This window comes from Pholcus phalangioides, unplaced genomic scaffold (genome assembly GCF_987345545.1).
Source record: "Pholcus phalangioides strain wild (caught in Gottingen) unplaced genomic scaffold, Ppha-v1.0 ptg000004l_1, whole genome shotgun sequence".
Lineage (NCBI taxonomy): Eukaryota > Metazoa > Arthropoda > Arachnida > Araneae > Pholcidae > Pholcus > Pholcus phalangioides.
The window spans coordinates 30,681,774-30,697,675 of NW_028301597.1; the positions used below are offsets into that span (position 1 = coordinate 30,681,774).

At 35.2% G+C, this 15,902-nt stretch overlaps 1 protein-coding gene across 1 annotated transcript; it reads left to right on the top strand.

Moving 5' to 3' along the window:
* Positions 1-232: 232 nt before the first annotated feature.
* Positions 233-14,060, top strand: AspRS-m (aspartyl-tRNA synthetase, mitochondrial). Its single transcript, XM_089231308.1, has 17 exons — positions 233-339; positions 3,030-3,193; positions 4,179-4,277; positions 6,346-6,444; positions 6,549-6,672; positions 6,779-6,825; positions 7,017-7,088; positions 8,933-9,037; positions 9,193-9,372; positions 9,855-9,962; positions 10,228-10,290; positions 10,687-10,839; positions 11,241-11,373; positions 11,503-11,582; positions 12,185-12,295; positions 13,462-13,537; positions 13,821-14,060. The coding sequence occupies exons 1-17, from the start codon at positions 258-260 to the stop codon at positions 13,985-13,987; spliced, it is 1,863 nt and encodes a 620-aa protein (XP_089087434.1). The 5' UTR covers positions 233-257; the 3' UTR covers positions 13,988-14,060.
* The last annotated feature ends 1,842 nt before the right edge of the window (positions 14,061-15,902 follow it).

The window sequence follows — 15,902 nt, forward strand, 5'->3', positions numbered from 1 at the left end:
ATAACATCAAAACTCACTGATGGGTGGCTCAAAAACGTCTAACATGCGACAAATATGGAAAAATGTGTCACTGAAAATGATGATTGAACTAAAGAGAACGGGGAAGGAAAAAATTACTGTTAAAAAAAAACAACTGTTGACTATATTTCAGACGGGACGTATGGTTATAAGTTTTTTCTTTACTTATGTATGAAGTCACAATCATCACTATCACCTATAGGGTTAACTGCCGGTTTGTTTGTTTACAATCGCCAGGGATGTTGAACATGCAAAGACTTTATCGTGTGCTCAGCTCTTCCCTGACAGCCAGTGGCACCATTCGCCGCCGATTATGCTCACGTAATAGTGATTATTTTGTTTTCTTAACGCCGGAATAGGTTTGTTGCGCAGCGTGAACCGAATTAGACTATTTCGCGCCGACAGAAACGTGTTACATAATCACGCTACGCGTTTGTGTTTTCCTAGCGAGGCGCATCAGATCAGGGCGGCTATATAAAGTATATGGCTTTGGCATCAGCCACTCTGTCGTCTGCATGCTCCGGTTTGAAGGGAAGGAAAAGAAAACACACAAGAGTGAAGAGAATATCGGCAAAACCGCGGCGCACGACGCATTTTACTCCTCCAGCAGCAGTCGGCCAATCACGCCCGACGTAAAGCGCTGTCGTCAGGCGTATTGCGCTCTGTAGGAAAACAGTCATGCTGCTTCTTGTTGGCGAGTGGACGGCGTGTCGCGCTGAGTGAATCACGGTGCGCGCGGCACAGGAAACCTGCTCCTAGGAAAACCCGGCTTTACTTTCATAATAATCGCCGGTATTCATCAATGACGCAACACTTTGTCGGGAAATGTGATATCGATACAAATGAAAGCTCCCATGATCCAAGTTATGTATTCTCAACCCATGGCCCGCGGACCAAATGTAACCCTCGGACTCGACTTATGTAGCCCGTGACGTTGAACCTAATTGTTGGAAAATGAATTCAAGTGGCACGTTTTCAGATCACTCAAGTTGGTTTTCTGTGGTTCCTAAACTTCGAGGCGCGAATGCGAGCCGGTCTCCCTGTTAAAAAGTCTTGATACAGAGAGCTGCAAATATTCAATCTCATTACACTTCTCTTACAATTTTAAATATAGATGTCAACACTGAAAAATCAGGCACAATTCTAGATACACACTCACACTTCCGGCACAACTCACTTCGTAGTAAATTGCACATGGCGATAGAACCGCAGCTGTTCTCGGTTTGAAAGAAAAATATCACACGTGTGTCCCATGGCACATTTATAGATCACTAAAGTGACTGGCACCACTGTTCCTGATGTCTCAACTGAGTGGCCCGTGGCACATTTTCAAATCAGTGAAGTGGCTTGCGATCTCCTGAAGGTTGAACACCTTTGATCTGAAGGCCTGTTTACATGTGTCACATAGGTTAGTAGTTACCTAAATTCTAAGTCATCAAGAGCTCAAAAACCTGTCCTGATGTAGGTAATTAAGTAGTCAGTGCTCATGGAAAAGTCTAGCCTACAGCGGTACAAATATTCAGTCTTTACACTTCAGTTTTAGATAGGTGGCAGCACTGAAAATTAATGCACAACACTAGAAACGCACTAAAACTGTTAGGTACACTTCCCACACAACTCATTTGTTAGTAAATTACTCATGGCAATATATATAGACCGGAGTTGTGCTCAGTTTGATGGAAAAACTTGGCAAGTGTTTAAACAGGTCATAAGTTGTACTTTTCCATTAAAAATAATATCAACCTTTTATTTTATTAAAATATATCCACCTTTGGGAGAATGCAGGCCACATCATTGATGTGAAAATGTGCCACAGGCCGCTTAATAAAGTGATGTGAAACTGTGCCGCGGTTCGCTCAAATTATATGTAAATGTGCCATGAGACATTAAGTGATCTGAAACAGTACCACTGATCATATAAGTGCTCTGGAAATGCATTGCAAGTAACTTCGGCCGCTCGAGGAAAATAAAGGCAGTAAATTTGAAAAAAAATATATATATATAATTATAAATATTTTTGAATAATAAAAATAAATCACTAATTTTAATGAATAAATATCAAATAGGCCTACGGGGGCTCCACCGTAGAAGTTATATACCAGTGAGCCCCAAAGCAGAATGTTTTGCGTTCTGCAACGATCCCTCAGCAGACTTAAAATTTTCTGCGGTAAAAATTTGCATCTACATAATAGCGTTTTTCTACACTTTTCTTAAAATTCTTCCAGATTGTTCTGCAACAGCACTGGTTGTTCTGCGAGGTACGTCGCACATTTCGGCATATTCTGCTTTGGGGCCAGTGAGGGCTCAGTGATTCAAAAAATAAAAGGTTGAGAACCGCTGACTTAAGGGATCCGGCAAAGTGCAACAAGCCTCCTTTTAAATGACGTGGAGCTACACCATGAGTCACTCAAGTGTCCGGAAAATGTGCCAAGGGTTGCTTGAGTGAACTGGAACCCTGTACCGCTGTTCATTCAAATGATCTGCATATGTGCCGCAGTCCACTTACATGCTCTGCAGTTGAGTAGTTCTCTCAAATGATCTGGAAACATCACTTAGTTTCATTTTTACAAATTAGGTTTGAGGTCACCAGCCACATCAGATGACTTTGAAAGCTATGTTTTGCCCCGCGGGCCATGGGTTGAGCATGTATGCTTTATGATGTGATCCTGATGCTTTTATTACATTATTTACCATAAATTATATAAATATGATACAAATATATATATATTTATTTTTATACAATTTATACAAAAATTGACACATTTTTAAGACAAATGAAATTTAATTGATTGAATGGTCGACGCGTTTCAGCTCTACAATGGAGAGCCGTCATCAGGACCTCGTGGTCAGAATCTACACAAATGAGTCGTGGAGTTGTGATGCTCATGTCTGGTCGTCCAGAGAGTTCGCCTTTGTGATAAAATATATATATTTTGAAATTACAATACAATTTTGTTTTAATATTACTGAGTATTTTTTTTACAAATACTTCTGTAATTCTTATATCTCAGGGATGAATAGTTTCACATGGCGTACCCATAATTGCGGTGAACTCAGAGAAAAACACGATGGATTGGAAGTAACTTTATGCGGCTGGATTTCGTACCAGAGATTTAACAAGTTCGTCGTTTTAAAAGACGCATATGGAGCAACTCAAATTCTCTTTGACGAACATGTAAGTGACATTTATAAATTGATTTTACTAACACTCCCCAGCTGATATCATTAAATATACAAAATAGATTCCTTGTGTTGATGCTTTTCTGTTAAAGTCATGCTACTTGGCACATTTTTTGTTTTGTTTTTGTGTAAAGTTTCGGTTAAAATGACTGGTTATAACACAATTGTGATGACACCACAGCAACATAAATAATTGACATTCAAAGCTGATTTCTGTAGGGAGCAATGTTAACCCAATTAATTCTGATTTACATTCCTATGTTCCTGTCCGCTTCCCAATTATTTTGAATAAAAATGCGTATTTTTTTCCTGTTGTCTCAACTAACCTTAGTTTTATTTATAATCTTTACTGGAATTTGAGACTAAGATAATTTTCATATGACTGTTTATAAATTCATCACACCTATGTGCCATGTTCAATCCTTTTCTTCGTGAGCACTCTAATTCACCGCAAACTTGCTATAGAACTTTATGTATGGTTAAGAACTGTTTGTTAGAAATAATTATAAATTTCACTGATAATGTTTTCTATGAGAATTAGTGATGTTCTGTGTATATAAGGAGTCTCCAATCTTTTTTCAGTCGCGAGCGTTGCCTATACACTTCATCATCAAACAAAGAAGCCTCTCCCGATACCAACTTTTAAATACCTATACTGGAAATCTGCATAATTGTAATCCTTTAATGCAATTTCTACAGGGCATTTAATTGAAGCGTTGATCAAGTGCTCACGATCACTAAATCAAACATGAACATTGAGCGTACTTGGAGCTTTGAGGATCACCGTGGTACTTGCGAGCAATAAGTTGAAGATGGTTGGTGTGGAGATAATATTCAGTCAGAGGGAAGGAAATTGGAATCTAGAACCGTGATTTTTTGAAAATTGTCCATGTTACTTTTTGATTCCTCATTATTATAAGATATTCAATTTTAATTTCTAACCTTTTATTGCAAAAAAATAATGTTTCTGTAATTTACAGGATATGACGACAAAAAATTTTGTGAATTCACTACCAATAGAATCAGTTGTGCAGATAAAAGGTGTAGCTCGAAAACGACCAAAAGGTAAAATAACCCAGGTAAGCTTTTAATAATATTTGACTCATTTTGGTTATCCTCTAAGTACTTTAATTTCTTGTGCTTGACCGAGCAAGTTATAGAACCCTATAATTTGAAACACACTTTGCGTTAGAGCATAGTTTGCGAACATTTTCTTCCATCACCCCTTCTATAAATTTTTTTTCTCATCACCCCCAACTCGAGCCAACCCATAGGATCTTACACTAAATCTAAAGCTTCTACCCCCCCCCCCCCCCCAGAACCTTCCACATTGCCCTCTTCAGTGTAAATACTGTGTAGGCTCCTGAAAATACAAGCCTACTTTTTTTAGCATGAAGGTTTTAAGGTTTTGTATTTTTTCCCTTTGTTGTTACGTTTTCTTTCTCGTTTCCTTGTTTTTCTTTGAAAGGTAGGCAGAATTCTCTTGCACCTTCATATATTTGATCCCTGAACTGCTCCCATCACCTGTAAAAGTAGCTTAGAAGTGTATATCTATGGCTTTTGCAACGATTTTAGATGGCAACAAAAAACACTTTATAAAATTATCAAACCTTAAAGTTGTGGGGACAAAAATAATATTTGCCCCCACAACTTTATTTGCCACCCCCACATGTGGCTGAATCATGTTTGTCCTGGACGCCAAAAATCCTAGTTATGGCTTAAACAGAGGTTTTGACTGAAATCTGCTTAGCTGTAGATTGATATTGTTATGATCTGTAGGCGATAGATGGCGCGATTTGTTCGATGGCTCTCAGAAATATCGAAATTGGTTGATGCCGGTTTTGGTTCATCAGAGGAAGATGCTATTGCTGAGAGTATTCCAGAAAGCCCCGCCCTCCAGACATTGGTTCGGCCCCTCCGTACGGTGGCGCCGCCGACTAGGAAACTGTAAGATAGAATTTTGTGGAATGTTCTATTTCTCAAAGTTTCCGTCGGGGTTATAAATAGTGCGGCGCTCACAAGATGGCAGGCTAGACAGGCTCAGAGAGGCACAAGGAGATTCAGTCAGTTGTGTTTAAACTGTACGAAGAAGTTGTTAGCTCTCTGATTAGCCTGTAAATACGTGTAAATTGCTGTTCTGTAAATAAATCTGTGTTTCAAGGAAACAGTTATTTTCCGGATATTATGCTGAGGTGAGCTCGGAAAGAAAAGTCATCACGTCTCCGCCGGGACTCGAACCCAGGCCCTCTTGCATACCGGGCAAGCATGCTAGAGGCCTGGGCATCCTCTATGCAAGAGGGCCTGGGTTCGAGTCCTGGCGGAGACGTGATGACTTTTCTTTCCGAGCTCACCTCAGCATAATATCCGGAAAATAACTGTTTCCTTGATATCTCTGGCTGAGAAAAAAGCCATCTATATCTCTCTAAAATCTGTGTTTGTCCGTCAAACCGCTTCTTGTTTTGCAATTTTGAAGTCTTGTGGAAAATTATCCGGTACAATATGCTAACCACTCAGGTTCTTCTATGACTGTATACAACTTTAATATATAACCTTGATTGTGGTTATATTTTATGTAAATTGCTCGTGAATTGGTATTGTACCTATAATTTTGGTTAATAGTTGCAATATTTTGCACATGCTATCATCTATTCATGTACTTGTTTATGAAATTTTAAGATTTTGCTGTTTTCTATGATAAACTTTTTTTTTTTTCAATTTCAATGTGGACCTAGCCCAATTTCCCTCTCAAGGTTTTAAATATGACAGAAAAAAACTAGCCCTATCCAGCGAATTGCCATGAAGGCACTATTTACAATTTAACACAGCCAAAATGGAGCCAAATTTTGTAGGCATTCCATTCAGTATGCCACTTGAACATGTTTAGACATTCATAAATACTTTACACAGTGCCATAACTAGGCAGGTGCAACAGGTGCACCCGCTCAGGACCCACTTGAAAGGGGCGAGCCAGAATGAGCCTAAAAAGGTTATTCTGAGGCCCAAGAATGGCCTAAATGCAAATTCTTGCACATGGCACAAGAATGGCTAGTTATGGCACTGACTTGAAAACGATGTAGCAAGTGGAAAAGGACCAGTTATCAGATATGTTGCAAAGTTTTGATCAGTATTGTGCATTTTGTCTTGCAGAGAATGTCAACAGGATCAATAGAAGTTATAGCAAACGAGGTGACAATATTAAACACCTGCATTCCAAATCTTCCATTCACTTCCAGAACATATGAGAAGGTATGTTATAGTTTGATTAGTAAAAAATAATGGTAATAAATTCTTTTTACGTACAATACTTATGATGATATATTATCCATACAATTTGTATTACTTAATAATAGGTCCAAGAACCAGTAAAACAGAGATACAGGTATATCAGTTTGAGACATCCGCAATCTCAAGAGATATTGAGGACAAGATCTAAAGTCGTTATGAAGATGAGAGACTTTTTACATAATCATCATAGTGAGTGATTTGTGATCCTATGTTATTCCTTCTCCCTCAAAATAGCATAAATTCGTGATATGATTTCAACACACTTTTTAATAAACAAAAATAAATATTTTCGCAGATTTTGTCGAAGTCGAGACACCAACTTTATTTCGTGGGACACCAGGGGTGAGATATACTATATTAAAAATCATTTCCTAATTTACATTTATATACATGTGCAATATGCCATGTCCATTCTTTAAATTTTATCGATTAATATTCCATTTATATCTAATAAATATAAATTCTTGTTTCTTGATTTTAATTGTCCATTATAATAACAATTTTCAGTTGCTCCTGTGTATTAATATTTTCAGGGTGCCAAAGAATTTATTGTGCCAACGAAATATCCTGGTAAATGTTATACATTGGTTCAGAGTCCACAGCAGGTTAGTTTTATTTGCTTATTCTTTGTGTAACATTATCAGAATTATCCTCTGCGTCGTTTATCCATTTCTTAAAAACATTTATTTCAGTAATAGGCTATAGAGATATTTGCCTATCTACTTAAAAATATATGCTACATTTAAACTAATAAAAAATACTAATATTTTCCCCACATTTATCAACATATTTTTCAAAAGTTTTTCAGTCTAGTTTTATGCATTAAATTAAAATAAATTTTTCAATTATTGCAATTTAAGTGTTCTTTGTTCCACATGAATCATAGGGAAGAAAAGCATTCATCTGTATTTTGTTTTGGACTCATCAAAAAGTCATATCTATTCGAATTTGTAAAATATGTCTAAACATGGTTAGAGAATGACTTGTTTTTCGAATACAGGGTGGTTATAAATAAACTGACACTACTCAGATGTATGTGGTGCCCATTCTGATGGAGGTATTTTGATGAAACTTGGTATATAGGATATATGGACCATGGGGGAAAATAAAGATTCAATATAAAAAAATATAATTCAATTTTTGACCACCAGGTGGAAAATTGGCGCTTTTTTTATCACAGTTATATTTTTCCCATGGTCCAAATAATGTGTATATCCCAAGTTTCAATGAACTACGTGCACCACAACAGGCACTACATTGGTTGGAGAGTAGTGTCAGTTAAATTATGACACTACTCTGATGTGTGTAGTGCCCATTGTGGTGGATGTAGCTCATTGAAACTTGGCATATATACATTATTTGGAGCATGGAAAAAAGATAAGTGTGATAAAAAAAAAGTGCCACTGTTTCACCTGGAGGTCAAAAATTGAATTTTTTTTTTATATTGAATCTTCATTTTCCCCATGGTCCATATATCCTATATACCAAGTTTCATCAAAATACCTCCATCAGAATGGGAGCTACCTACATCTGAGTAGTGGTCAGTTTATAACTACTCTATATATTGAGAAAATATAAATGTCTTTGAAAACCTTCTCAATTTTCTTTGCAATTAATAATTCTTTTTAAAACTCTCACCATATCAATCATAATTTTTTTCCCAAATATTTTATGGTCTAATCAAGCTGGAAATTTTTTTTTTTCTCCAAAACTTTTATCCTATTCTTCAGGGCAGGTCATTTTGTGAGACTTTCATCAAACAGTTTTGTTGGAATCATAATCCTTGATAGACAAACAGTTTTTCACTTCACTGGTGGGCCAGAAACTCAGGATTATAACTAGGCATGGGCAACTGGGGCACTACCCCAGGGCCATGAGCCAGATAGGGATCCTAAAAATTTTTCACTTATTTTGCATAATAACAACCCTTTCAAGAAGTGCCTCCCCTAAGAGAAAAGTCTGCCTCTGGCCCGAAAAGACATACTATGGCCCAGCAGATACCCCATTAATAAAATGTTAAAAAAGAGCTGGGTTCAGGGTACTTATGTACCAGTTACCAGTGTGAACGCCCCATGCTAAAAAAGTTATGCCTTAGTCACTAGCTGTCAGTGCCATCTTAACGCATGGGTCCGACCGGGTATGGTCAGGGAGCCTCATGAAAATATCTAATTTAAACAATGGAAAGTAAGCATAAACATGTACATTCGTATGCAGGAATTTCTAGCCAGGTAGGGGGAGGCTTCAGAAATATCATTTTGCCAGGACTCCTAGATGCTTTTAAGACAGCCTTAATGGCTGAGTAATGTTGCCATAAATATTTCATAACTAGTATCATAGTACCAGAAAGTGAATTATGTTTCTTTCAAAAAGTGCTTTACAGATGTGTACTTTTTTTACATTTCTCTTTTTTCTTACTTAGCTGTAAGATAAATTTTCACCAATATTTCAGTTTAAACAGCTTCTTATGGTTGGTGGAATTGACAGGTATTTCCAAATATGCAGATGTTATAGAAATGAGGGAACAAAAAGTGACAGGCAACCTGAATTTACTCAGGTTAGTTCAAAGAGTTAATTCATGCTTTATAATTTATTAAACAATTGCTTTTCGACTGTTGTCCAAAAATTGATCACCCACAATTTTTTTTAGACTATTTTTCAAGTTTAAGGAATCTTATTTTTTTCTTAGATATTTATGAGTTTGTCTTTTAGGTCGATATTGAAGCATCTTTCACCACAGCAGACTGTATTAGAGACTTAGTGGAGAAACTTCTATCTTACAGCTGGCCTGAAGATAAGCATAAGATTGAAACACCATTTCCTTGCATGACATATGCAAATGCAATGAAATTGTATGGAACCGATAAGCCAGACACTCGATATGAAATATTGGTAATAGTTATTCCAACTGTTTACCATTTTTCCCTTCTTAAATTCCAAAGTAATATGAATGATGTAAACTTTTTTTGGAAATACAACTTTAACAGAAGTTGAATTGCCAGAATGAGAAGAATTTGAAAAATTGGGACAATGATAATTTTTAGCTTTACCATATATTAACCCTGAAAATCTCTATTAATTAATAACACAGTGTTAATAAGCTGTAAGTTCTGTGGTTTTAGTGCATTTAAAAATGATAGAAGTAAAGAGTCATAATATATAAAATTTTAGTTTAGCAGAATCAGTATCATTTAACATTATCAGATGCATCAAATATTTGAAAAAAAAAAAATTAAGTGTATATTTATTTCATATACATTTTTAATAAGTGAATGAAAGCCACATATCAGTTGATATCATTTGGAATGATCAAGAATGTATGTTTAGTTCTTATTTATATCAGAATCCATTTATTTTTTTCTTCGTTTGCATAGATACACAATTTGAGCCCCTTTCTTGCTGGCCAAGGAATTCGAATTTTTGACAAGGCACTTGCAGATGAAAACTGTATCATAGGTGCAATATCATTACCAGTTGGTTCTGTAAGTAATTTTTTTAATACCTGAGCTTTTTTTTTGGTATTTTTGTATGAAATGTGTTTTTCCCCCCTCAAAACTTATCATTACTTGTACATGTTGCTATTGAGGCTGCTTCCAAAGAAAATCTATCATGATGTAGTGAAGAAACATTTTCGCTCTCCCTCACTCACACACGTACACAATACATAAGTTATAATGTAGCTTATCAGTATTTTATCCAATGCTGCTATTTTCTTTTATTCATTAATGTTTCTTTGTTTTTTTCCAGAAATTCATAAATAAATCAGTCCTTGCAGATATGAAACAAAGAGCTCAAGAATTAGGTGTACCGGTAAGTTTTTCTTTTCTTTTTTCTCGTAAATAAAAAATATTGAAATTCAAGCAACATTCCCTCCTATTTTTGTTTTACTTGCATGGACCCATTTTTTCTGCTTGCAGAATGTTGAGATATCACCTGTGGTTCCTAGGCAGAGATAGACATAAAAGGCTGAGGGGGGGAGGTGGCATGATGATATGTATGCACTACATAAGATATTCTGTTCTGTGTGATTGATACTGAGGGCATTGCTCCCCTGTATTTCCCGGTTTTGCATGCACAGAAACATTTTCATCTTTCGCAAAACTAAGAGGAAACAAAATTGCATACAAATATAAAAAATTGTTTATTTTTATACTCTTGGTTTTTTTAAGGTAAATGAAGATTACGATGTACATCTCTAAATTCCAGGACTTGATTGAAGTGCGCATCAAGAAAGAATTGGCATGGGATTCGTTTCTAGCTAAACATGTGACAGATGATGTAAAAAAAGCTGTGAATGAGATTCTCAAGGTAAAGCCAAATGATTTGATTTTGATGGCTGCGGGACCTGAAAACAAAGTTGTGAGTAACTTTCTGGTTTAGTGAATTTAATTATGTCTCTATTGTAATTTCCATAGCTGTGTTTATCTCTCGCTTACATTATTCTGATTAAAGATTCTTTGATTAACGAGGGAAATTAAATCATATGGTGTGTTCTTTTTTATACTTGGTTTTGAAATCTAACATTGTCAGAAAATGTCAGTTGGGTCTTGTTTCAAAGTCAGTCGTACCTCATCATCACAAATCTGAAAGGACAGAGGAAGTTAGGAAGAGTTATTTTGCATTTACCGAATTCTATGTTATTTGATAAAAGTTTTAAAAGAACTCTGTTAGGGCCAAATATAAGTTTTGCAGAAAATGTTATTTCAGGTTAACGAAATTCACAACTATTAAATTTTTTTTTTTTTTTTTTTGTTATTTAGAATACAGTTCTGGGGAAAATCAGGATTCAGGGAGCAGAGTTAATACAATCCTTTGGTGTGGATGTATTCAAATCAGATTCTCTGTCTTTTTTATGGGTTACAGATTTTCCTCTATTCTTTGAATCTGAAGATGGTGAGTGTTTTGATATCATGTTTTTATGTCTATTGCATTCACATTTCTCAAATTCTTCATGTTGAGTTTTTGGCTACCTTCTCTGTACATTTCAAAAATATTTTTCTATGTATAAAAAATTATTTTTAGGTTCTTTGGAATCGGCTCATCACCCATTCACAGCACCACTGCCTGAACACATCGACAACGTATATACAGATCCTTTGAAAGTATAAAAATTATTTTCCTAGAACTCATTTAGATAGAATAACACTATGATTTTATGTGAATTAAGTCTTGTAAAAACATGTTAAAATTCTGTGAAATGTTTTAAAATGATTATTTGAAATTTATTGAGATATACGTGTATTTATTTGGGGCTTATTCTGGTGCATATTTTTTTCATTTTCTTTGTGTTCTTGTCAAGTTATATTACCTGCATATAACTTGACAAGAACACGATAATATTTTCTCCTGTATGTAACATTTATTCACTTTTCCAAACAGTTATTTTGTTATTTTTTCTCGGTATTTCCAACCTTGATTGGCACATATGTACTGATCAATAAAATTTTCATTTATTCATTCATTTTTATTTGGTACAGTAACATTTTTTATTGAAATTCTTGATTGAATTCCTTCATACCTTGATGTGTAGTGAAGCATGCATAATAGATGCCTTCCTTTTTTTTCCTCGGAAAATGCATTGTAAAAACTGGACGAGTCATATTCTGATATTCAGTGTTTGATTGTGTGCACATAAAAAAGATCTTGTCCAATATGCCAGCAAATGTAGTGATTTATAAATGATAACTGATTTGTTTCTTTGCAGACAGTTGGTCAACATTATGACTTAGTTTTGAATGGCCAAGAAGTTGGTGGTGGCTCCATTAGAATTCATGATCCCCTCTTGCAGAAACATGTACTAGAAGAGGTTCTTAGGGTAATGGTGTTGCATTAGTAGTTGATATGACAATGTCAATGATATGTGGTTTTTGAATTTAACCAATTTCACATTTCATGTACATATACTTATAAAATATTTTTATTTAAATTTAATTACACATTGGTTTTTCTAAAAGTAATGAAATTTTATTCCTAGTTTAGCTGAGCGTAAGAGCTTTTTATGTCTTTATCAGTGGTTATGCCACCTGCCACTCCATTGTCATGACAATGGTTATCTACGGCTTACCAAGATAATCTTACTTACTTACTAACTGAAACGGTAACCTAGTCCTCCATATTTCAAAGAATTTATAGCCAATAGGTCACCGCCGGGTAACCCAGAATAGTCTAAAAAAGAGCCACTTCAAAGCACAGAATAGGCTTAACCATAAATGTCAGCAGTTCACTGCAATACCTTTGATAAAGGTTGGTTATGCCTCCTAGGAGCTATGACATGCACTTTAACAAACAATGACCTTACATAATTAAGCATTCTGTCTGAATTTCATTGGCGATTTCAATGTGAACTCTTGGTCTTGATGTTCCTATCTCTTTCGCTTATTTTTATATAATATACCATGTACAATAAAACTCTACTATAATGAGATACCCTCCAGTCACATGGGACATTTCCCATAGCATTAATATATTCTATAACAATATTTTATTCCGATCCCCTTAAGTTGTTACATAAGTTTTGCTATATATTATACGTATCGTTTCCCTCATGCCAGAAGCATAAAAGTGCAATGTCCTTGGAAAATGACCTTCGAATGTTTACTCTGCCCATGAAGTTATTTTTTTTAATGTTTTGTAACATGTTTCAATAGGATACGCATTTGCGTTTCAAACAATACTTAGATTGCAAAATAAGGTATTCAACCAGATGATATAAAAAAAATTCCACATTGATGCTTCTGGCATACAGGGGACAATATTCTTTCATAGATCTCACAAATAACAGCTAGTATGAGATAATACTGGATGTTTTGGCTTCTTGTATTAAGCTCAACGGAACACACACACATATATATTTTTAAAAGTAAATTAATACAAGGAAATCATCAGTTGTGTCACAGTAATGCAATAGTATCTTGGTGTTGAATTCTGATATTTCACTTCATTTCACCCATGTTTTGTTTAAATATTTTTTATTTTACACAGGAGGATTCAAGCAGTTTGCAGCATTTATTAGATGCATTAGCTAGTGGTTGTCCTCCTCATGGTGGTATCGCATTAGGTAAATAACAGATGGGCCTATATATATAGATGATAAATTTTAGCAAGCTTTAGTTTCTCAATTTAATATCATTGAGTTAAGTTTGAACGCTATGCTCCATTTTAATGCTATGATTTGCTAATCTTTTAATCACCTTTCCAGCTACTTTTATTTTTCCTACTTTTGAATTTATATCTCTAGCTAAAGTGTTCATGATTTTCAGTAAGGATAATCATCTACAGTTTGTAAGATATTGTTAAAAATTCAATATAAAGTCATATATATGTTTTTTTTTTCTGATTAGGTGTTGACAGACTCATGGCAATCATGTTTGGTTGCCACAGCATCAGTGAAGTAATAGCTTTTCCAAAGTCTATGGAAGGCAAGGATTTGATGTCAGGTGCACCAGCAGTGATTTCTGAAGAGGATAAAGATCTCTATCACATTGAAACGAGACTTCCCAAAAGCTAGCACTTTTCCCAATCAATCCATCATTTATTTAATGTAATAAAGATTCATTAAATTATTATTTTTTATACAGGTATTTTTCACTGTTTTCAAGTTTTGGATACTTCTGCTAATCTGAATTACATTTATGATTGGTGATACGGCATTGTCTTTATTGTGCTTGAGGAGCTACTACTTTAACTGTATATACACCTTGTGCACGTTCTTCTGCAGAATTTTTAATGCAGTGCCAGAACGTGCTGTGTGTTATATGTGTGGCCCTACATATTTGTGGTGTTGTGCTTTTGCTGCCATCTGTCTTCCATAGTTTGAATTGACGATGGTAAATGCTTGAATTTTCTTGTTATCTAAGTATCATGTTGAAAGTTTGCCTGCTATCTGCAGAGAGACTTTTTCAAACGGAAGACCAGATTACATTTGTGCTCTGGGTAAACTGACTATTAATGTATATACTGTGTTCTACCTACTGACTTAATTATTTTTAATTCAATTAATGATGGCTAAATAATATTTTGTAAGTTCTTATTTTTGAGGGTTTTCTGCCTAAATGTCTGGAACACTTTTTTGAGGGGGGAAAAAAACCTAATTTTTATGATAGAACCCATTTTTTGGGGCTTTAATTCATGTTTTGATGAGACATTTGTTGGAAAAGCAGCAATTTATTATTATTAAATCCTAGAAAAGTGAGATATTTTTTGTAAAAGTCGTGAACAGATATGAGCATAATTTTCAGAAAAAGTATGTGTTGTAATTTTCTGTACCAACTCCCAACGCATGGTTTGTCATTATCATATTGAGGAAAAATTCTGAATTAAAGGAAAACCAAAAGATCTCAGAAATTAGGACCATTTTTCAAAGGTAATTCAATTACCTGATTGTGAGCTACAATAAACTAAAATGTTTCAAATAATTTTTTTTTTTTTACATTTCTGAATACCATAATAAAAATTTCACAAGAACATAACCAGCATCACTATTTTGGCAGAATCAGTCCCCAAAGAGTTTTGATGTAGTTTTCATCAGAGTTTTTGGTAACCAAAGTAAAAATTTTGAATCAATAAAATCTTAAACTCTCAGAGCTTTGCAAATAGCCCAATTTGGGAAATTTTGCAAGAAAAAGTTGCAAAAAAAGTTAATTTTTTTTCTGGTTATTTGCATGATATCGTAGGGCGAGGAACCGGAAAATTTTATTTAGGAACTCATCTAAAATAATTGACGTGTCGTCACTCGCAAGTTAAAATATTCAAATTTCAATGACTGCTATCCATACATATTAAATATGCATGGATATCGATCATCTGAACTGGTCTAATTAGATTCTGAACCTTATTAGTTTCAGAGTCACTGATTGAGCATGTATGATTTTAAGATATCAGGGCCGCTCTTTTTAAAAACAAAAACTTTTTCATTTCTATTACCTCGAATTCATCACCTGTGTGGCTATGCATATAGTGCGGAGACCAACACGTACAGGAGTACATAACAATAGAGACTAGTGACAAAACATTTGTGTCGTTTTGTTCTACCTCGCGCATACTCGAGAAGCGGGGAGAAAGAGGCCGCTCAATGAGGTGCGCGATTTGAATAAACCTGTTTGTTTTCACCTCGATCTGATTTTCTCGCTATCGGCTAATTGTCCATTTCTCCTATATTTTCCCTTCCCCTCTTCTGCGGAGGGAATCTTCATCATCATCATCACTCCCTTGCATTTCGGAACCCCTGCTGCCATTTTCTCTCTATCCCCCTCTTTTACTATGTGTGGACATCTCTTCCTCTAATCGCAATTCTCGTAACTCGTGTAACTATGAGCGCAGCCTTACAAGCGCATTATATAACGGGTTCCCAACTTATAAGAGGCTTCTATATACCTCCTCTAACGACGACTTGGAAAGTCAATGAAATGAAAAATGAGTAGGCA

Coding starts and splice junctions, on each gene's coding strand:
- AspRS-m (XM_089231308.1), top strand. CDS start 258: ATGTTGAACATGCAAAGACTTTATCGTGTGCTCAGCTCTTCCCTGACA. Junction 10,291..10,686: donor CTCAAGAATTAGGTGTACCG/GTAAGTTTTTCT, acceptor TCTAAATTCCAG/GACTTGATTGAAGTGCGCAT. Junction 12,296..13,461: donor TACTAGAAGAGGTTCTTAGG/GTAATGGTGTTG, acceptor TATTTTACACAG/GAGGATTCAAGCAGTTTGCA.